The 23879-nt window shown below is 37.7% G+C and overlaps 1 protein-coding gene across 2 annotated transcripts in view; it reads right to left on the bottom strand.

Annotated features, from left to right (window-relative positions):
- Nucleotides 1-23879, bottom strand: part of SEPSECS (Sep (O-phosphoserine) tRNA:Sec (selenocysteine) tRNA synthase) — a 37087-nt gene that overhangs the window by 4307 nt on the left and 8901 nt on the right. Inside the window, exons 6-11 of one of the 2 annotated variants that reach the window (XM_058722945.1) lie at nucleotides 21812-21914; nucleotides 14697-14826; nucleotides 14483-14574; nucleotides 3174-3267; nucleotides 1404-1494; nucleotides 5-1325 (exon numbers count right to left, since the gene is read on the bottom strand). In XM_058722945.1, coding sequence (XP_058578928.1) covers nucleotides 1307-1325; nucleotides 1404-1494; nucleotides 3174-3267; nucleotides 14483-14574; nucleotides 14697-14826; nucleotides 21812-21914 — 529 coding nt within the window. In that variant the 3' untranslated portion in view covers nucleotides 5-1306. Of the gene's footprint in view, nucleotides 1-4; nucleotides 1326-1403; nucleotides 1495-3173; nucleotides 3268-14482; nucleotides 14575-14696; nucleotides 14827-21811; nucleotides 21915-23879 lie in introns of those variants that run through there. The other variant, XM_058722944.1, reaches the window with a different exon arrangement.

Below are 23879 nucleotides of genomic sequence, written 5' to 3'. Positions count from 1 at the left end.
GTAAGAGGAAAGATTTAGCAATTTAATATGTCTGGTGATGCTAACAGAATATCACTCATAAACAAAATATATCTGTGTTACTAAGCCTTGTATCTACTTATTGAGAAGTTTAAAAACAGTCATAAATCATGACCTATGAAAATACACTGTGGCAGCCTTAAAATAAAATTATGCAATACGTTGCTATTTTACATAGAAAAGTACTGCCTGGAGAGTACCGCTCACTCATCTTCTATTAAAGAGCCATAACCTCTTTAATACCTGCAAATACCTTTGTACCTTCTTCAAAGAGAAAAAAGAAAATGATTTCTGTTTTGGTACCAACTATGGAATCTGACTTCACATATACCTACCTTAATGAAATACTGAAATTTGTAAGTCAAACCACTTTGGTTAATTGTGTATTGCCTCAAAAAATCAACAAACTAAAATCACACCCATCTGATCTGTGCTGTGCAATGGAGAGCTGTAAAGCAAAGATCCAGAAAAAACTATGCACCTGCTCACAGTGGATGGTGGTCAGCAATCAGTATATTCAGCAATGGCACGTGCATTTCTTAAGCTAGATTTCATTAGCGAACTTGATATAAGCAGATTTCTACCAGTATTTCTTTCAAAAAAATAAGTCAATTAAGGTCAATCTAAACAAAAAGACAAATACTGGCGACACTAAAAGCAAGGCTAAGAAAACCACTTTAGAAGTGTCAAAACTATGCTGTGTATAGACAGGAGTTCATCAAGGTAAAAGCTGAATTAATCTAAGATTTTTTTCTCTTAAAAAGTTGTCCTTTGATGTGAAATCTCTAATCTCTGGTAGTCAAGAGAGAAATGCTTTCATAGAAGCATGTAAAGAAGAGTACTTAGGGCAAGATATTTCTTTTCAAGTCATTTTTCTCTGACCTCATCAAATATAAAATGAAAAATGAAATTCATTTTTAAGCCGTGTATCTATAAGAGAAAAAAGTACACTTTTCAAAGGTAGCACTTAGACAAGAATTGCATAACCTTTTTAGTTCAGGAAATGGGCTTCTCCTTAAAAATGTTTTCATCTAAATTTAGTAATGAAGATGACTTATCTCTAACACCCTGATGTGACACCACTGAAGATTATCTAACAAAGGAAAATAAAGATAAAAACGTATAGAGACAGGCGATGTAACTTTGTTTCTGTAGCTCTACGAAACAGACAAGATCCCGATCTCCCTGAGGCTGTTTCCGGCGTGGGCCTTCCACAGGCGAGCTTTCATAGCACCACACGTTTTCCATCTCTTCATTCTTTCACTCATGACAAATCCTCAGATGCACCTCAGCATATACATGGGGGACTATTGTTAAGGAAAGGTACTTTTTTACAGGCAGCTTGGAAAAGCCAAATAAATCCAGCCTCTTTCAGACACACTCACCTGGCTCCAGACACCTGTCTGGTAAACAGCATTGAGCCAAGCTGAGTGACAGCTTTGTCTTCGTCGTCACCTAGTGTCTTAAGTGTCATGGCTGAAAGAGAATAAAGGATCCCAGTGTACTTTGGTTCACCAGCACAAAATCACTCAGAAAAAAAGTACTTAATGAGGGAGACCTGACTTAGGTGTGTGTGCGTGTGTGCCTGTTAAAGGACACATAACATAAAATGTCATCATCTTAACCATTTTTGAGTGTTCAGCTCCGCGGTGTTGAACACACCCACACTGTTGTGCAACCATCCCCACCACCCATCCTTGTCACTCCTTCCATCTTGCGAGGCTGGGACACTGTACCTCCATTCTCCCCTCCCCTCCAGACCCCCAGCAACCACCATTCCATTTTCTGTCTCTAGGATTCTGACTACTCTAAGTACCTCATACAAAAGGAATCCTACATTCTTCGTCTTTTTGTAACTGGCATGGAGATATTACTTTTTATTCATTGTCAAGGGGCATGATTTCACGTTAATGCACTTAATAAATCTTAATAAATGCAGACAAAAATTTGTTAATGTAAACGAACATACTCAGAATCAGAACAGAATTTCCGGATCACCCTTCTGAAGAGTGAACATTCCAATTAAATAGATGGAACGATGACATGATCAATATGGCAGTTTATTCAAATTCAACCATGTTTTAAGAACTTATAAAATGGGAATGTGGGATATTTTCAGCACATACATAAGGTTATGTAAGATCAACTTCTGCATATATAAATGAGAATAATCTTTCTGAGGTTACATGAGTAAACTATGTTCTCACCACCACTACTAGCTACTATTTCCTGAGGACTTGACTTCCCACACTAGATACTTTACAATCTCAACCATTCTTTAACAATTTTGCATGTGAGGGATCACTGTCTCTATTTTACATAGATAGGGGAAAGGAGGTGAGAGGTTAGTACATAGCAGAGTTGTGATTCAAAATCATACCATATCATCTTCTGTAATATAAACCAGCAAAGGACTAAATGGGATGGGTTTTATTATATATTGGTGGCATATATAATTTGTTATATATTAATATATATATTTAATATATTTTTAAATATTTAATATATATTATATATTTTTCATGGAAGCCAACTCCTGCAAAAGGCTTCAGTTACAAATGATTGTTTCCTAACTTTCCTCAGATATGCATGAAATATGAAACATTCCACTATATATATATTTGCAAAAGGGAGAATTATGAAGCTTAAAAGCTAAATGCATAAAAGTCAACGTTCATATTAACCTGTTAGTAGCCTTTGTACTACATAACAAAAATATACAGTCCTTTTACAAAGGAAATTATCATAAATATGGAGTTCTCTAACATAAAGACAATCAGGAAAACAATCACAGCATTAAAAACAATATAGATTTAATTTTTAATATTACGGTGTTTTGTTAAATGGTGAACATTTTAATAGAGTTCTTACTAGTGACTAAATTATTTTGGTTAGAAGCAGGAGTCAAAGTATCTTTTTCTGTATATTCTAATATTGATTTGGATTCTTTCCAGTGTATGGTTTTTCATCTCAGGAATACATTAAAGCATTTCTAAAGGCTAACTAAACCTTTTCAATTTACAAATTAATAATGTAATGAATTTAGAAATATCATTGTAACCAGAAAGAATTCATACTCTTTCTAGAAATACCAGGTCCCTGCTGGGGATGGTTATGAAGCACTGATTTTTTGTTTCTTAAGAAAAATATATTACCTAAAGATATGGGATTGCGAGGTGTATGCAACAGTCTTTCATTGTAGGTTTCTGACAGCTTCTTTAGTTGGCTGGACAGATACGAAAACATTTCCTGCAACAACAAAATGTTACATTTATTCTTTTTTAAAGATTTTTAAGTAATCTCCACACCCAACACGGGGCTCAAACTCACAACCTCAAGATCAAGAGTTGCACATTCTATTGACCGAGCCAGCCAGGTGTCCCCAAAATGTTACATTTAAAGAAAATCAAATGAATGCTTACTGAAACTTGCCAGATTTAATAAAACAAAATCTGTTTGGTGTGGTATCTGTGCTGTAAATTAACTCATTTCTGTGCCCTGGGAGCCAATTCTTTCCTTTGATACAATATAGTGAGATTCAAAGCCGCCACAATTATCAGAAACCACAGGATTTAGGTGAAGAAGGCAAAGGACCGGCAGATTTCCTGCTTTGGGGATATTATGGAGCTATCACAAATCCGTCCTCTCTTCCGAACCTCCAGGGCTACCACTCTGGTCCAAGCTGCCATCACCCTGTCCCCTGGACCGCAGCAGTAGATTCCAAATGATTTCTCTGTTGACTTTCCTGCCCCTCTACAATCTGTTCTACATGCAGAGGCCAGAGCAGTCTTTGAAAAGCATAAATCAGATCACGTCCTTCTCAATGATTCCCGTCTGTAAGTACTGAAAACCCAAACTCTTCACCTATTAAGGCCCCAAATGATCTAGCCCGGCCAATGTGCCCAACTCAGCAACTGTCATTCCCCCATTTAGTATAGCGACAGCCACATCAGCCTTCTTTGCAACCACCAAACACAGCAAGCTCATTCTGGTATAAGAACCTTTGCGCCTGCTTCCTCTACACACAAGACAGTGCTTCTCCCAGAACGTTCGATAAGCCCTCCCTTTATTATTTGCCTATTAAAGTCCTCCCGGTCTCCCTCCTACAACCACTACCTATTTTGGTTTCTTCACTATACTTATCACAATCTGAAATTACCTTATTTATTAGCTTAAATGAATACTTCCTGTGACTACCTACTCGAATGGGAAAACTTGAAAGCAGGGACTTTGTGTTCTTCACTACTGTTTTCCAAACACCAAGAAAAACGTGCCGTACTTTTAGTATGTACGTAACATAGGAAAAAGTAGTTTAAAATGCATTTCCTTCAAAGTGCACAAACTCAATATTAACAACTCCCTCAACTCAAAAGAACACAGCAACTCAAAACAAAAAAAAATTGTGTTCTTGGTCCTACTCTGGAAAATAATGTATACCTAGGAGTAGAAAATAAAATAAAGATATTTTATAAGTATAGTTCCATGTGCACATGTATGTAAGCAGTTTAATAAAGTCTAATAAAATAAATAAATCTTAAATTGGCAACTGTTTGACCTAAAATTATACTTTCTTCTAGTAAGCCCTTTATAAAGTGTTGAAATAAAAATCTGACCAAATGAGTCTTTCCTGAAGAAGCCCATTTGCCCTGACCTCCTCTAGTCACAGTCAAAACACATAAACTCTACAGATACACTAAAGGGCCAAGGGCCAACAAAGTACCAGGTGTAGACAGCAGGAAATGATACTTGTCCTACTTCGAAGGCTGCAAAAAGTGCTTCAGTTTTCTCTAAGGTAAGGGTTGAATAGTCTGATTCTACTCAATCCATCTTCTGTTAAGATTAAGAAGAAGAAAAGTCCTACCAAGTTTGTTAATTATTAATGAGTCTACTTAAGACCACAAACATTTTTTTACCAGTATATTTTGTGCTCTGACCTGAAAAAAAATTTTAAACTAGTAGTCATTCTTAAATTTTTAGGCCATTATATAAGATCAATTGTCTCAGCATGTCAGAATTGTGAAATCTTAGATCACTAAAATAAACTGACTTTTTTATATTAGAAAACTTAACATACATATTGGTCATATCTAATGAAGTTATGAGGAAATGTTACTGTTAGATGTAATAAACCTTTCTCTTTCATTAAAAAAATAGAGTAGGGACGCCTGGGTGGCTCAGTCGGTTAAGCGTCCAACTTCAGCTCAGGTCATGATCTAGCAGTTCATGAGTTTGAGCCCCACGTCAGGCTCTGTGCTGACAGCTCAGAGCCTGGAGCCTGCTTTGGATTCTGTGTCTTCCTCTCTCTTTGCCCCTCACCCACTTGTGCTCTCTCTCTCTCTCTCTCTCCGTCTCTCAAAAATAAACAACAAAAAAAATAGAGAAGTAATTAAGGAGGCAAATGTCCTCACCACTTGCAAACTGTAAAGAGCTGTTTAGGCAACTTTTCTTAGACATATAAAGATTTCTTGGCCCCTCCTTCTTAAACTACTGTTCTGATATTCATTTCAGAAGGTGAAACAGTAAGAGAATCAAATGGAATGCAAAGATCAAGAGTTTTTCTGACAACTGGAACAATTCCTAATCTTTTAGTACTATACCAGTAGTAATGAACAGTAGAATTTCTGGATTTCATTTATATATTTTCATCTACTATAAAGTAACTAGGCCACTAATCCAAATGCTCTGTATTGCTTAAAAAAGAAAAAAGCAGTCACATTTTAATTTAGATGTTAACTGCTGATTTTTCATCATCTATATTATACACCGAAGTCTTAATTTGCAACTGTCTGTCTAACTCTCTTAGTCTCAAATTCAACTTCTCATAAGCAGAAACAAATCTGATAGCTAGGAAATGCCTTTTATTAGCCTCCTACATCTTCCACCCTAAGAGTAACAGCAAAATACTTACTTCAGTGGTGAGGACAAATGTAAAATATTATTCTATCCAGTATGGCTACCACAAGAATCACCAATGTGAACACACTCGTAAACTAAGAAGCCTGACGAGTAATTAATATGTATTTATTTGTACTTAGCTATTTCCAAAAAAAGAGGAAATGTTTCCCTAGTAACACCCCTAGAGGGTGCTTTTAAACTTACTGATGCATACATGGCTATTAAAAAACTGAGATTCTCCTAATACTCAATTTCTAATACTTTAACAAACCACTTTTAACCAGTTCTACTGATTGCTAATATCACTAGGAATCAGTTTTACCTAAAACTTTAGACTACAAACATAATGCTAAGGTACATCTTTAGACTACAAACATAATGCTAAGGTAACTAAATCTTACATATAACGAGTATGGGAGTAATTACACAAAAAAGAAAACATCTGTGAGTCAAGTTCACATCCATCTGCAAATATTTCGTGTAAAGGGTTATGATAGGTAATCCAATAAGCAAAGAAGCTTAAATATCTTAACGTGCAATACACTGAGTCCTATAATATCTGACAGGTTAAGGCCCTCAATGTTCTCCCATTAATATCACTACATTTAAAAAATATCATTTGGAAGGCTGTACCACTATTTCCTACACTACTACTTAGCTAAGCAGTTTTTTCCTGATATATTAAAGGTACTATAAAACCTGCACTATTTTTTTGCCACAGTTAAATCTATAACTGACATTTATTATAAAATACTTCTGTAAAGGGAGAAATTTATAAGTACCCAAAGCAAATGTATATAGAAAGATCTTACTTAAAAGAAATGAAATATTATTGATTTTCTATGTCTTTTGTGCTGTATTTAACTTAATTTTAAAAGACTCTTCACTAGAGATAAACTGAACTGCATACCTGAATGCTAATGTCAGCTATATTTCTAGAATAAAAATACAAAACTTTACACCATAGTTCAAGATGTTAATGGAAGGGAAGCTGAATTATATTAAGCATTATCTTTCACATGGCCTTTTGTAAATTGATTTGCAGCTGTAAAGCCCGTTTAGCCTATCCCTCCCCATAACCCCCAAATGTGCATAATTCACTGAATTTTAAGGGAAAATATCTTATGTAATGTTTTCAAAACATACTGCTTCTTGTTACAAGATAAGATGAAAACAGAGCTTCAAAAATTATTATAATATGTCTTACAAAGTAGGTAATAGATCGAAAGGGAAACGTAACAAGTGGTCTAACACATCCATGGTACCATGAAAGGACAGGCGACAACTGACCGCACGTACAGACCCATGCACACGGAGGTCCCCGTGTGCACATGCCAGCACGGAATGCAACGTGCTGCTCTGGCCGTGGCCAGCGGCAAGGACCTGGGTGCCCTCAGCAGGCCCTACATCTCAGGCTAACGCCCTGCTTTCAAACTCCTCTGTGGAGGCTCCATAACCAGGCCTGAGATCTGACACTCTGGTGGAAATTCAACTACTCCACTTGTGGGACTGCAAATCTACTCAGGTTCCCAAGCTTAGCTCTGTTAGAGAACAGCATCTGAAGCTGTATGTCTGATGTTCTTTCAGAACTTAGCTGGTCTTCCAAGCCCAGCTAGCAAGCGCTGGCCACTGGAGCGGCCCTTCCGCTGTCACTCCTCATCCACCCTTGGCCCACTCAGCAGATACTTGCAACGACGAATGATTATGCACGTGCCCTGTTCGGCAAAGCACTCTTCTAGAAGGAAAGCTAAGCAGAATGCTGGCCTTCTCTGGAAGCAAAGAGAAGTCAGGAGAAACTTCTAAGACTGATCCTTCTTTTTGCAGAGAGAAACCCATAGAAATGGTGTCTTAAATTTTAACCCCTTTCTCAAAGGGTTCTTCAGTTAAATTCATGGCCATCTCTCCCCTCAGTGAAGCAGAATGTTGATCAGGAAGGGGCTAAGGGCACAGGTTCAATTCACACGCCGAGTGCCAGTCTCTCTGATCCTTTCACACTTCAAAAAAGAAGGCTTGAGAAGGAATGGCTTCAAGCTGAGTTCTTGTCTGCCTCTACTGTGAAAAGATAAAATGCTTTCTGAAGAGATACACTAGATGAAATAACCTCTAAAAATATCATTGTGGTGAATAAGGGCACAGAATAAAAAAAAAAATCCTAAGTTTTCTTTTAACACTCCTTTTTTAGTACGCAATAACACCGATAATATAAAAAGGAGCTCTCAGTGATGGTATATAAATAGCTCCGGCTGAAGCAAAATAACTTTGCCTCAGCTTCTCCAGAGCCGAACCGATAAACTATCACGATTAAATTTTCACAGTTCAAAAGCAAGTCCATTTAAACAAAAGAGGCCCTTACTCCTGCAACAAATCCAATAAAAAAACAATATTTATGCCACATACATGCAATTAGGGCTCATGGAGGACGTCCAGATTTTTCAGTGAAGAGCCCTGCCTGTTGAATGAAGTTGTTAAAGAGTAAACTTTTATTCACTCACAATGACAGGGTTCTCAAAGGAGTACTTTAATACTTTGAAGATTACTACTACAGGTAGTCTCTAAGAAATTCTACACGAAGAATTTTAAACATTAGTCTTTGAGGTTTTTACATACCTCCAGTAGCAAAGAAGAGAGGGTCGCGAGATCATCATTTTTATGGCTCTGATGCCTAGCACAGAGCAGGAAACCATGAAGCAGTGGGAAGGGAGTGGTTAAGACACAAAGCGCAGAGGCGTTAGAATCCCACAGACCTGGGTTTCAGTGGCAGTTTTGGCACTTCTTGTGCTCTTTGGAGAAGTACCTAACTTCTTTGAGCCTCAACTTTATCTGTAAGATGGGGATAATACCTACCTCGTAAACTTGCTTTAAGTCGTACATGAAATAATGAATATAATAAACCTAGCAGAGCTCCTAACATACAGCAAACATTCATAAAAATGCCAACTTTCCACCCACCTACTTTTCCCTCCTAAAAGAGCTTTCTGGTTAAAATAACTAACATCAGCTGGCAGGACTCCATGAACACATGCCAACACCCCATAGCTATAATCCTATTCTTGTCGTCCTGTGCATTCCACTGTATTCCATCCAGATAAAAGGAAAAGAAAAAAGTTCCGGATGTTACAAAGACAAGTACTTCTTGACATCTGAGATGGAGCCATCCAACTTGTAAATATCACTAGACATAAAATTAGTCTCATAAAATATTTGTTCGATGATTAACAAAGAACAAAGTCCCAATGAGAAGCAGAGCAGGGCTACCTGCTGGATCTATTCACTTGTTAAGCTACATATTCCTACAGGTCACTCTCAAGGCAGGTGGATTTTCTATGCTGAGCAAACTGTACACACGCATGGGTGTTTGGAATCATCTAAATGTAAGTGAAAAATTTAAAGTCAAACCCTAAATGTCAGAAGTCAGAAGAACCATGGCATCACAGAAATTCTTAGATTCCAAAAAGATGACAGAGCCCCTGTAAGATCAACAATTCCAAAATCCTACAGTAAGGAAATAAGTTTGGAAGAGGAGTAGCCTGATATAGCACCTGTTACACACAACAGGTTATCACCATTTTAACTCGTTCCTTTTCACAAGTTATGGTGAGTATTGAGAAATACTGAGAAATATTCCTATGAGAACATCTAGTTCATAACGTCAGTATCAAAAATTATTTGCTCTCTAACTGGAAGATACTTATTCTGCGTAAAACAAGAGATGACCATGCCAAAGTAAACCTAGGTGTTCCCTAATACCTCCCGTTAGTTCATTCAACCAACATCTGAAGAGCATCTAGCGCCTCAAGCAAAGGATGCTAAGCCCAGAGGGATGAATGCAAGCTCCAGGCTGGACACTAGTCTCCCAGACTCCCCGTCCAAAAGGACCAAGTCTCATTTCACACCCTTGATGGTGATTTCTGGGGGGTATGCACTCAGATAATCAGTTTAATATGCTAGCTAAATAAACTTAACTACAAAATCACTCAAGACTGATATTAGTTTATTACAGCAAATACATAATTTTATTAGCTATTATCATATATAGTTTCAATTGAAGAACAGAAATAGGAACTACTGAACAGTACACTTATTTGATACTATAACAGCATATAAAAATTGTTAAGGTTTCAGGGCGTCTGGCTGGCTCAGTTGGTTAAGCATCTGACTTCAGCTCAGGTCCTGATCTCATGGTTCATGGGTTCAAGCCCTGTGTCGGGCTCTGTGCTGACAGCTCGGAGCTTGGAGCCTGCTTCAGATTCTGTGCCTCCCTCTCTCTTTCTGCCCCTCCCCCCACTCTCTTTCTCTCTCTCTCTCTCTCAAAAATAAACATAAATTTTTAAAAATTTTTTAAAAGTTTCTATCTATATGATAAACAATAATCTTTAAATGTCTAACTTAAAACTTGATGTAATAGTCTTCTCAGAGATCTTATATTTCCAAAAATGAATTTTTAGCCAAATCTGCAGAGGGACCATTAGAAGGCAAAGAGCAACAACAATACAAGAAAGGACTATAACTAGGACAACTAAAGAGATCAGAAACAGATAACTAACAAGTTATATTTTTAAACCTTTGATATTTTGGGATATTTATACAGTCCATCTCAAACTCCATAAAATATTATCTACCTATGTACTAAAATGATAAAAAGTTATGTTTCTTCTCCAAGTTTCTGTTATAGATACAAGTGACCTGTGTGCCTCCAAAATAATGGGTTTCAAACTAGGATGCGCATCAGATTTATCAGGGAAGTTTCTTAAAAATGCAGTTGTCCTATCACTTCTTGGCCTTTTGGCTAAGATCAAGTGTAAAAATGCAGTTGTCTTAGCCCCACTCCAGACTTACTGAATCTGAATTTATCATAAAGGAAAGTTAATTTTATGAAGTGATCTAGAACAAACTCTCTTGGAACTGCATAGGACTTTGCTTTCTAGACCCAGTCTAGAATATCCTGTAAGTAGGGCACTTAGGTGGCTCAGTTGGTTGAGGGCCTGACTCTTGATTTTTGGCTCAGGTCATGATCTCACAGGTCCCTGAGATCAAGTCCCACATCAGGTGCTGACAGTGTAAAGCCTGCTTGGGATTCTCTCTGTCTCTGTCTCTGTCTCTGTCTCTTTCTTTCTCTCTCTCTCTCCCTCCCTCCCTCCCTCCCTCCCTCCCTCCCTCCCTCCCTATCTCTCTCTCTCTCTCCCCCTCTCTTTCTGTCTCTTCCCTGCTTACACTCTCTCTCTCAAAATAAATAAATAAAAACTTAAAAAAAAATACCCTGTAAGAGTTGTACAGGTAGTTTAGCCATCCAGTCTAGTTTATGATGACACCATAAGAGTCTAATAAATGCACAAGTTGTACCTTCATAGAACAGATGCCACTTCATCAGGGAGGCTTTCCCCAACCCTGCCAAAACTGGGTTAGGTGCCCCAGCTGGGTTGGGTGAAACATGCTCTCATATCTTCTGCTTGTCCTTACATAAAGCCAAACAGATTTGTAATTATTTATTTAACATCTAGATTTCCCCCAACTATAACTTCCATGAGGGTAGAGACTACACGAGTCTCACTGGTGAATTTAACCTTAGGGCCTAAGCATAAACATTTCTTTGCCTGAATAAATGAACAAGCAAGGTCCAATACTGCCAACATAATGTGGGGGCCGGACTATAAAGGATCATGATGACAGGGTAAGCTTTGTCTTGCAGGCAACCAGAACTCAAAGCAGAATAACTTGAAAAACTTTAAAGTATTAACCTGGCACACTCATTTACAACACAGCAAATGAGAGTAGGCTACAGATTAGAAGGAGAATTAGTAAATTCCTGTAGCCATCCAGGGGTGATATGGTAAGGGCCTGAGCTAGGGAGCGGTAGCAGTGGAAGGGAAAAGGAGAAAATGAACGTTGGGAAACATTAGGAAGGACTCAGGGGCATAAGAGGAATCACAAGTATCAGTGTCAGAAATGTAGTTTAAAACAAAAAAGGGAATTTGTTGGTTCATCTACAGCCAAGTCTACAAGGAGGCATGGCTGGATCCAGAAACTCAGATGATTCTTAGTTCTGTTTTCCCTCTTAGATTTTCTAGTCCCAAGAAGGCTTTCTTGGTGAGGCCAGAAGTATGGCAGGTGAGTAATAAGATCATATGCTTACAGTTTACTATCTGCAAAGCAACAAACCCCCTCTCTCTCAAGACTCTATCAAGTCTGTTGGAAGGAGTCGACCTCCACATGCCCACCTGTGAACCAAGCTAGCCGGGTCATATGCCCACCGCTCCGACAAAAGGAGGAAAGAACACTGTAACTGACAGTCCCACTGGGATCACCTGGAGTCAGGGAGGGGCAGCTTCCCATCAACAGCGATTCTGTACAAACAAAATACCTTATATCCTTTCTAAAATACAACTGAGCTTTTTTGGCCAGGGTTGCTAAATCCATTCATTGCCTTTGCCTCCTTTGCGTATTGGTAGACATAAGTCTTCAGATTTATAGCTATGTAAGATAACTACAGAGCTACCAGACTAGATTATTTATCCATATAGGAAAAAAGCAGCAGAGTTTAGAGGTTAAGATAGAGGATCAGAGGCCCAATTGCCTAGCGTTAAACCCATGGCCCACAATTTACCTCAGACACGTTATTTATCCTTCCATCTCCCGTAAAAATGAGGACAGAAACACCTCACAAAAAATCTGCAAGTTCAAATGCCTTTTCCATAGTAAAACAACCAGTTGTAGGAGAGCTAAGACCCACGGGCACCCAATACAACTAAACTCTCATATGAACAATACAAACAGGTGATAGTTTTGCTCATCTATAAACAGGTCTCATCTGTCATACGGAAAAGGCTCCTTGGAAGATTTGTTGAGGTCTTCTCTTAACTACAACAATCTATTACCGTGATGATCACTTCGGGGAGTTGATCAAACTGGAGTTTTAGTCAAATCATTTGGAAATGTTTGTTAGGTTTATTGAGGCATAATTTATATACAGTAAAGTTTCAGAGGCCCAGTTTTCAGGGATTCACGTCTATGAGTTTGGACAAACATATACAGTTATGAAAACACTCCCACTCTCAAGATACAGAACAATTTACTACCCCATGAGTCCCCTCGCTCAACCCAAGACTGACAACCACTGATCTCTTCTCCGTCCTGATATGTTTTTTGCCTTTTCCAGGATGGCATACAAATGAAACCATTTAATATGTATCTTTTGAGCATGGCTTATCTCATTTAATATAAGGCCGTTATTTTGTTGCACATATCAGTCATTTGTTCCTTTTTATTGCTGAGTATTATATACCACAGGTTGTTTATACACCAGATGACAGACATTTGGGTTGTTTCCAGGGTTTGGCAATACTGAATAGAATCACTACAGACATTCACGTATAGGTTTTTGTACAGACATAAATTTTCATTTCCCTTGAGTAAAGCACTAGGAGTGGGCTGGCTAGTTTATATGGTAGCATATGTTTAACTTTATAAAAAACTGCGAAAGTGTTTTCCAAAGTTGCTGTACCATTTGTGTTCCCATCAGCAATGCCTGAGCGATCTACTTGCTTGAGAGGTTTGCCAGCATCTAGTACTGTCAGCTTCCTTCTGCGAGGTGTGCAGTGGTACCTCACCGTGGTTTTCATACGTGTGATGTTGAGCGTCTTTTTCCATATCACATAAGTATTAAGAGAGGTCCTCATAATATAAACAATTACTTTCCTATGGACTGTTTTTTGGGGGGCGGGGGGGCGGTGCGAGGACTAGAGTAAAACAGGGAACAAAATTTTTCAACTTCTGTTGCATATTCATAAGGCTGTTGAGAGGATCTACCACAAAACATACATAAAGTATCTTAAAATACGTGAAGTGCTATTAATAATCTAAGGGACTACAACTGCTACTGATGGTTGGGAAGTTACACAGATACAAAAACTGTCCCAGGGGCCGCTAGCTCTCCCAGATGGGAGATGAATAAAACATTTTAGTCTGACCCGCCCTGCCAACACTGTCTCTGTCTACAATTCTGGAGTTGTCCTGAATTAATTAAAGCTAGTTTTTAGTGTTGGAGACAAAGTCTAGTTTTCAAGCACAAATGTCACTTTTCTTTTCACAGCCAACATAACCAATGAGTTCAGCGTTGCGGTAATGACAAGGGATGAATTTATTATTTTAGAATGAGAAGCTAGCTAACTTCTGACCTGGTTCTTTCTCCTGTGACTGACATCTCACACCTATACAAGTCTTCAGACTTCCAAAAACTAAGAGGAAACAAACCTGTATGTTTGTTTTTCAAGGGCCTCTATCTTTAAGTGATAAATGAACTGATTTTTACTGAACTAATAAGAATCTCTGATGTAGGAGTTTCTCAAAAAACACAAAAGCAAACTCACTCGTCCAAGATCTCTCACCATATCTGGACAGACAGGAGAGAACGATTCACTGAAAACCCCCTGGGGTGATTCCAGATCAAAGTAAATGCTCTAGGACCACACTAGCTAGCTCTGCCTTCCAAGTGGCAGACCAAAAGGCAAAAACACCAGTAATACGGAAGGATTTTAGTCAAGGGTATGATTTTGTACCGAAGTGGAAAACTTACCTTTCTTTCTTTTAATAGCTTCTTATAGCCATTTGATCCAAGTGATAATAAAGTAATAAGGACATCTAAAGAAGGTGAAGCAGAAGCTCTTCCTGAAACAAGATGAACAAGTCACATTCAGGGCAGGGAAATTAAAATTTATTATAGTGGCCTAGGTACAAATGGAATTTTTGTTTGTTAGTTACTTTTTCTGAAGAGCAACTGATTTATTTACCTGGATACATCTTGCTGATTTCCTGAATGAAGGAATCATTAAAGCCAGCAATTATAGCGCCACCTACTGGAACCATGAAATTTTTGTCCAAGCTCTGTACGAAAGCATCTATTCTACCAACTCGAGCCCCCTAGAATGAAGTAACATGTAGTATTACAGATTGGCTTCTAGAAAAAGAGACGACAACTGCTATTAACAAGTAAATACCATTAAACAATGCATGAAATGTCGGATCAAGTATTCTAATTTTCTTTGTAACAGTGCCAATAAAGGATTTTTAAGTATTAAATGAGTTTTTAAATGCTGCTCCTTTTATGTGAAAGAGCACTTTATAGTTTACCACCTGCTTTCATGCAAACAAATCATTAAATCTTCACACCACCCTGGGGAGGAAGGCAGCGTTTCCGTAGTAGTTCAGGTGAGAACTCAGCTTTTCACCTTAATGTTGGATACGACGGTAGGTTCTTCCCTTGTCTCTCATCTGTGATCTTCCGTTTGACAATAAATGCCAACAGTGAGTCCTGCAACTATTAACTAACTTTAAACAAGAGCGGCCACCACAATCTAATAGACGTTAGCCACCCATGTTGCCAATCGATTAGCTATACATTTAAGTACTGTACTTCTCTTTGATGCTTGGATAATCTACTACCTGCATGACCACTTTAAGCGACAATCTGTGCTCCTACCACCATTCAGATAACACGAGAGAAAATTTATTTTTAATATCAACTAATGGAATCTTTTTTGTATACTCTTGGCAATGTTTCTAAAGAACTCGTGTTTCCTAATGTCATAATCTTAGGTGATCTTATTCCACTGCAAATGAACTTCAAGTGAAAATCTAATATTCTAGTGAAAAAATGAATACTTACCTACTAGGAATGTAAAAACTAAGTTCTAGTCCCCATCCAACATAGTCTGTGACCTTCTATCTGATGTGCTTCAATTTTCTCCTCTTAAAAATAGAGATACTATCTAAATTTCAACTAAGATAGTTTTTTTTCTTTATCTGTAGTGGCAGATTTTCAATCTGTATTCACAATCTACATTCTTATTAATATAACCACATTTGACCTTCATCTTCACAATTTCCCTCCACATCCATATCTCAGGGAGAATAGAAGGAGCAGATAGCTGGCCTAATCTAAGAGACCAGATCCAGGCAATCGGCAGAAACACAAAAGCAGGAAAGGGAAGCAGACTACTTCGGAAGCTACTGCATGATTGTTTCAATCTCAACCTTTCCCTACTACTCTTCTAATTTCCTCATAAACTATGATCAAAGAAAATCTCACTGTATCACAGGAAAACAGAGAGAAGCGGACAAAGACTAATAGAATAACTGAACAGCACACAAAGTAGTAGAAGGTAAAAATAAAGAGGAACAGTTAAGAGTTGTCTTTTATTAACACTTCAGTACTGTCCAAGGCTTCCTGAGAGAAACATGAGCCTAAATCAGGTACAGGAGTGTAAGAGAACCATCACTGCATCGGACTTTGCTAGAATCCCCTCACCGCTAAAACCCAGAGAGCATAAAAGGCACTACCACACTCCATGGCAAGAAGACAAACAGGCTCCCGAAAAACAGATGGTTTTATCAAAGAAACAGAACAAATATCTAAATATTCAGTGTATATCTAAATATTTTTAAAAGATGAAACTTTGCAAAAAAAATGTGGAAGTATGGTTTTTTTCAAATTTTTAAGCGAAAAGATGCCAGCTTTAGTGAGATATAATTGACACGGTATGTAGAAGTTTCAGGTATACGACACGATGATTTGATATATGCATACATTATGAAGTGATTACCATAGTAAGTTTAGTTAATATCCATCAAGTATGGTTTGATAAATTGCTTAGCAAAAAAGATAAAAAAGCAAGCTAGACCCACTCACTGAAGTCAGAGGATATCAATGAGGAGGAAAAAAATACCAGAAGGCTGAAAGGGTTTTTAAATAAAACGGGAATCATACGAGCATGTTCTATGAAGGAAAGGGTTGTCAATTACCAGCTCATTCATTTCCTTGTTTATTCACAAAAGAAATATCTGGGCACCTATCAGCTGCCAAACATTGTCCAAGGTTCTAGGGACAACGATAGCAAATAAAACAGATACTTGTTCATATAATAATTTCTGCCAGTATTTATCGAGAACCTACTGTGCGTCAGGTACTGTTCTAAGCACTTCACATCCTTAACCCTTGTAATAACTATATGAGGTAGATGCTACTATAATTGCTATTTTACAGATGAGAAAATTAAGGGACAATAAAACTAAAGTGACCTGCCCAAGGTCAGGAGTGTACTTAATATTAACAGCACAGCTGGGATTCAAATCCAGGCAGTTAAAGCACCTCACTAGAAGTCACCAAGGTAATCAAAGATACAACAGGGACTAAAACCTAGGTAATCTGGAGGAAGAGCCCAGGTTTATAAAATAAACTCTTATTCCCATGGCATGTCCACTCTTCCAACTGCCCAAGCTGAAGCCTTGGGCTCTGAATTCTCATTTCCTCACACCTCACATCTGATTCATCAGTACAGCCTGTAAGAGCCACTCTCAAAATACATGTGAATCTAACCATTTCTGAACACCTTAATGGCTACCATCCTGGCCTGAGCCACCAACTTATTTCATGTGAGCTCTGCAGCAGCCCTCCACTCTTGCCTTCCTACAGTCTATTACTCGCACAGTAGCCACAATGATGGTCAAAAAACGTAAATCACACATCACTCCCCTGCTCAAAACCCTCCCATGGCTGACGACCATACCAAGGATAAAATCCCAAATGCTAACACACCTCACTTCCCTTTACTACCACTGCCGCCCTCATTTGCCCTGGTCCAGCCATACTGGCCTCCTTGTTCTTTGCATACCCCAAGCACACTCCTGCCTCAGAGTCCTGGCCCTTGCTGTTATCGCCTGTCTGGACTCTAAAGAGCTGCGTGGCCTACTCCTTCCCATCACTCGGGGCTCTGCTCACGTTACTTCCTGGGGAGGACTTTCTGGATCGCTCCATCTAATCTGATACCCCCTTCCCGATCCAGAGCATTTATCAAGGCCCGTCGTACTTATTGTTTACTGTCTGCTTCTGCTCCGTGAACATAAGGATTTTGTTGTATTCGCCCCTGTATCCCCAGTGCCTAACCTGATGCCTGGCACACAGAGGGAAACCCTGTAAATGTGTGTTGAATGAACTGAGAATTAGGTCTGTGAATAAGTAGTATAATACCTACTTTTCCCAAGTTCTTTTGTTTTTTAATGTTTACTTATTTTTGAAAGCAGGGCAAAAGGGCAGAGAGAGAAGGAGACAGAGGATCCAAGCCGTTTCTCAAATTCTTTTTTTTTTTTTTTAATTTTTTTTTTTTTAACGTTTATTTATTTTTGAGACAGAGAGAGACAGAGCATGAACGGGGGAGGGGCAGAGAGAGGGGGAGACACAGAATCGGAAGCAGGCTCCAGGCTCCGAGCCATCAGCCCAGAGCCCGACGCGGGGCTCGAACTCACGGACTGCGAGATCGTGACCTGGCTGAAGTCGGACGCTCAACTGACTGAGCCACCCAGGCGCCCCTTTTCTCAAATTCTTAACAAGCGAAGCCACTGCTTCCCACACTTCGGGAGCCTTACAATCCATTCTGACTCTAAAAAGATTAATCCTATGTATTTTTGTGACTCTACCACATCCTTCTCCATTAATCCGTCCTACTATCCGTATTCCATCAGTCTTCTAAATGAGTCAGTTTAGCATAGAAACAGAAGCACAGGTTGTTCAGAGCTGACTTCAACGACACGTGCATACCAGAATGCTTTCTGTGCTGAGGATTAAGTCACCCTGGGGCAGCGTCTTTAAAATAAAAATAAATAAATAAGCTGACACGCTGTAGCTATAGCTCTTTCTTCACTGACGGTTTGATTACTACACTGCTGTCTTCTCAAGGAAGTGTTTACAGTTTCAGCATGCTGTTTTTTAAAGGAAAACATGGGGCTTTGAAGCCTCACTGAACTACATGGGCCATTTTGTAGCTACTGGACCTTGGGCAAGTCACTTAATCCTTCTAAGTTTGCTTCTTCATTTATAGAACAGAAATAATAAGTACACCTTAAGTCGTTAGGATTGAGCTAATAAACTTTAAAAGTCCAGGAGGATGCCTGACGCATGGTGGGTACTCAGTAAATGGTACATATATCACTAAGAACTATTGAGATGAATGAAAGCTAACTTTAATTTTCTAGAACATCATGAAACAGCAGTGGCACTCAAAAAGACCCAAATATTTATTTAGTTTAAAGCCACAGTACCAACACCTCTCTTTGTGAGGGCCAATTTGGGAAAATTCAAATGTTTGAGTACTGTTGTTTTTTTTTTTTAAGAACTGCTAATTTTAGAAGGTAATACAGTATCTGCGACAATACAACAGCTGTGTTTAAAAACCACTCACCCACCCATCTTAAAGTGTTATTTTCTGGTTAAGATTTTCACCTCACCAAGGAAGAGAGGGGACGACAAAGGCAGGCATTCATGAAGCACACTTCCACGGGCACCTTCTACATCACATCCTGGAACGCACTGTCTTTGTCTTAATCTCTCCAGTTATGCCGCCAAATTTTCCAGTATTCAAGATTATACCATGGGCACCACAACACTAAGCACTTCTGGGTTAAATATATAATATCTGAGTGAATGTTTTGGAATCACTGAAATGATCTTTATGAAGATTTCACAGGCATGTGGAGAATACAGAAATGTAATCTATAAAAATTAAATATTTTTTGCACTAAGTTTAAAATAGTTAACACTAAATGTACACAACGACTGTCACTATTGTAAAAAAGGAATATACATATAAAAATGAGAAGAAAGTAGACACAAACTATTAAGGGTACTTGTTAGTGTACAGGTTTATGAGTGATATTCTACTCCTTCCTCACTCTTCTGAACTTTTAGTAATGCTGATGTGCTTAACTTTCAAAAGAATTGAGGCTGATAAAACTTAAAGAGGAAAAGGGGAAAGGGAGAGGAGACATAAAAACAAATCACTGAAATAAAATGTTTTTCAAGATTTCCAGTGTAGAGAATTATACAGCTTTTCTCTGCTACCATTCACATTGGAGATAATCTAGCCTAGAATTGTGATGAAAACGTTCTTTAAAAGTTCAGGAATAATGCAAAAAGATATGGAAGAAATGGTGCATGGTCTTCCTTGACATAACATGCCTACCACCCACTCCAGCTCTGGACTTCTTGCGTTATGTAAACTTATGGATTTCCTCACTGGTTAGGCTAATTTGAGTTGGGTGTCTTTTACTTGCAGCCAATTGCATCCTAACTGGTACAACCTTTGAGTAAAACAATTAAGCAGGGGCGCCTGGGTGGCTCAGTCAGTGGCATCCGACTTTGGCTCAGGTCACGATCTCACGGTTTGTGAGTTCAAGCCCCATATCAGGCTGTGTGCTGACAGCTCAGAGCCTGGAGCCTGCTTTGGATTCTGTGTCTCCCTCTCTCTGCCCTACCCCCACCCCCCCTTGCACTCGGACTGTATCTCTCAAAAATAAATAAACATTAAAAATTAAAAAAAAATTAAGCAGATCAGCTAATACCATCATATAAACCACATTTATATGAGAGATGATACCAGCATGCTCCAAGAAAATTTTTTTTTCCAGATAGGATCTACTTGGCTAAGAAACATTCACCACCACACTGGAGATCACAGATAATCTGTGAGTTAAGTCTTGCCCACGTAACACAAACCACATGTGCCAAAACTGAGTATGTGATTCACAACATTATGCGTACAAATTATGTAACTTACACCATACATGGATAACGCCTATCCACATCCTCATACAGTATAAATAATCGTTGTAGTAGCTATAATACTTCATTTACTCATCCAGTTTTTTCAGTAACCAGTTATTGAGTATCAACTATGTACCAGAGACCGTCTTAAATACTGAAGACATAACAGTGAACAAAACAAAGTCACAAAGTCTCTTCCCTAACAGAACCTTAATTCTGATTACTACCAATAACTAGACAATAAAAAAATAAATATCTTATCAAATGCTATGAAGTGCTATGAAAAACAGAGCAAGAGGTCATCAATTTTAAGAAGCATTCAAATTTTCCACACTACTAGGTAAGAAAAAACATTACCAATTAACATTACAATGTTAATCAGACACCACTGATTCTAAGACACCCCAATTTCAGGGATGTTATAATGTGGAAAAATGTGTACCTTAAAATCAATGTTTCTGGTAAAAATACAAAAAAGGAGACAGAAAATGCAGGCAAGACACAGGACCCTGTTATTTTAGACAGAGAGTCTAAGAGAGTCTCACTGACTTCAAGAGAGGTAAGACACCAAGTAACTCTCTGGAAGAGGAATCCAGTGAGAGGAAGGAGCAAGAGTAAAAACAGGGCAGTGCACACATATGTGGCACACGGGAGGCACAGAAAAAAAGGCAATTAGGCCCAGAGACAGCGGATGGGAGGGAGAGCACAAGTAAATGAAACTGGAGAAGGTGCAGAGGCCTGAAGACACAAAGCCTTGCAGGTCACGGCGAGATTCTTATTCCGAGCGGGATGGGATGCCCAGACACATTTTCAAAACATGAATCTAAAACAGATGACCAGGATCTAGTTGATGCTTGTAAAAACAAAATCGTCACGTGTTTTAAACCCTGCCAATTCCATAGCTATACACTAAAATGTTTATAAGTGAGGCCACTTCCAGCCTAGGATAATGAGGTACAGTGGTTCCTTAAATGTTAAATATGGAATCAATCATCAATATAGCTTAAAAAAGACAATAATCCAGTAGATTAGAAAAATGAGAATACTGGTAATGAAATGTTCTCAGAAAGTCACAAAAAATAAGCTACTGAAGTATTTCTGTGTTGGTCTTGACCAAAGCTAGTAGTCCGATTACCATTAAAGAAGAATGATTTTTACTGTGTGGCTATAAAATGCTAATTTCTAACCCGCCATGAAGTTGAAGATGCTACAGAGTTGATTTTACTACGTTAAGTTGTAAGAAAAACAAGTAATAATCCTGTAATACGTTAAAATCATTGTTTCTTGACGCATCTTTCTAAACTCTCTTACCTGCTGGATGAGGTGCATACATTTGGAAGACTGCACCCCGTACGCATTGTTGACTACATGCGGAATGCCGTAATCAGCACAAATCACAGCCAGTTCTTCTAATCTACAGACATAAATATTCAACAGAAAGACATATTTTTACTGTGCTTTTATAAATTACAGTGTGAAAACTTTTCTAATTTAATAGTTATTCTTAATGTACACTAGGAAAAAAATGGGAAAATTGAAATTTCTATATCAGAATTTTAGCATAAAATTCAGCAGCAGGCACTTTAGGATAAATCTAAAAAAGCTTTTAAAATAATGTTACCAATAAATGAGAAAACGGGTATTTATAAAAACTTACATAGATGGTAGCTTTTAAATCACTTTAAAATTTCCTATATATATATAAAGCAAGAAGCAGATTATAATGACCCCTTACAAGGTGGTATGCTCATTTTTAAACGCTTTTGGTTGCTTATTATACTAAAGCTAATATCTGCAAAATAATTAGCATATCTTGAAATCTTAAGAAATCTCACATTTAACATCTCATAAAGTAAAAAATACATTTTCAAGTAGACTTTAATGTATTAAAAAATACAGAACATTAAAACGTTTCAGTACCAAAATAACATTTTCCAACAACTTGGAAACTAAAGTATCTTTTAAATAGCTGCCAGTTTTAAATTCACTCTTACTTTTTCATTTGACACTCCTTATATTAAAACAATTTGAGAGTCTAACTCTATGTAAAGTAAGGTAATAAATTTCAATTAGAATGTAATAAATGATGTTCCTCTGAGAAACTAACTACTACTTGTGACAGAGGTGATCTCTTAATAGAAATGTCTTCACGTGCTGCGAAGCTAAGACTAAATCCTATGATTTAATAAAGTTAAATTTTTAAAAAATGTTCTTTCTACAATATAAAGAATCTAGAAGCAAAGGACTTTTATTCAGTAAAAGTTCTTTCCCACACGGATGTATTTCAAATATCTATTACATAGTTTTATTACTTACTTTTGCCAAATACGTTTTCTTTTTTAGTAGATACGCGTTAATATGTTTTTAAAGTACAGATAGGACTGACATTATTCTGTTCATTCGTCCGAAGTTTTCAATCTACTTCCTTAAAGTATTATGAATTAAAGAGTCATTTTATCATTCATTTTCATAAAGCTCACAAATTGACACAGGAACCTTTCTACTACTTAAATTAATCAGATGTCGTTTTTAACAAACTAGACCTTCTGGGATATACCCCAGTATTTTCTTCACAAAATGCACTTTTATGTGTTTGTGTTCTAATGAAAGCATTCCTTAATAACAAACTTCCTTGACAGTAAGATACTATAACAACATAAAGTACTATTTTAAAAAGAAAAAAGAATCACTTGTGAGTAGTTTTAAATACTCAGAATTGAGGAAGTCTGCTCATGTTTAGAGCGTGTATAAAGGTATTTAATGAAAGGCAAGGAGAGACAAAAAATCTTACATGTGAATCAAATTGTATTCTAACTTAGCAGCCAACTGAAGATCAGCTTGTCAAATAGAAAAAATGATATCCTTTTTTATTACATTTCCTTTGACTGATTTTGCCCCACAATACTCTGTCAAATGAATTAATAAAGACAACGTATATATACAACTATTCAAATTAAGACTATAAAGGAATTAAGCTTAATGCAATGAAATAAAATCATATTTTAAATTTAATAAAATCAGAAGTTCAAACATATTACTACAACTGTGTATTACCATTTTCCTAAAGTTCACCCGTACCAGAAACAGTCATTCTATAACACAACTAAAAATAATGGCACATGAGAATTTTGCTCACGGATAAAAAACTTTTGTGATTTGTTTCCAAAAGAGATAATACATGTAAAATACTTAACCCTACACCAAGCATACTGTAAACATCAAAAAAAAGTCAAAATGAAACAAAACTATCCTCAAGCATAAATAATCTAACATAGGGGCCCCTAGGTGGCTCAGTTGGTTCAGCATCTGACTTCGGCTCAGGGCATGATCTCACAGTTCGTGAGTTCAAGCCCCGCGTTGGGCTCTGTGCTAACAGCTC

This window comes from Neofelis nebulosa, chromosome 3 (assembly GCF_028018385.1).
Source record: "Neofelis nebulosa isolate mNeoNeb1 chromosome 3, mNeoNeb1.pri, whole genome shotgun sequence".
In the NCBI taxonomy this organism is placed as follows: Eukaryota; Metazoa; Chordata; class Mammalia; order Carnivora; family Felidae; genus Neofelis; species Neofelis nebulosa.
This window is presented reverse-complemented; position numbering and strand designations above follow the sequence as displayed.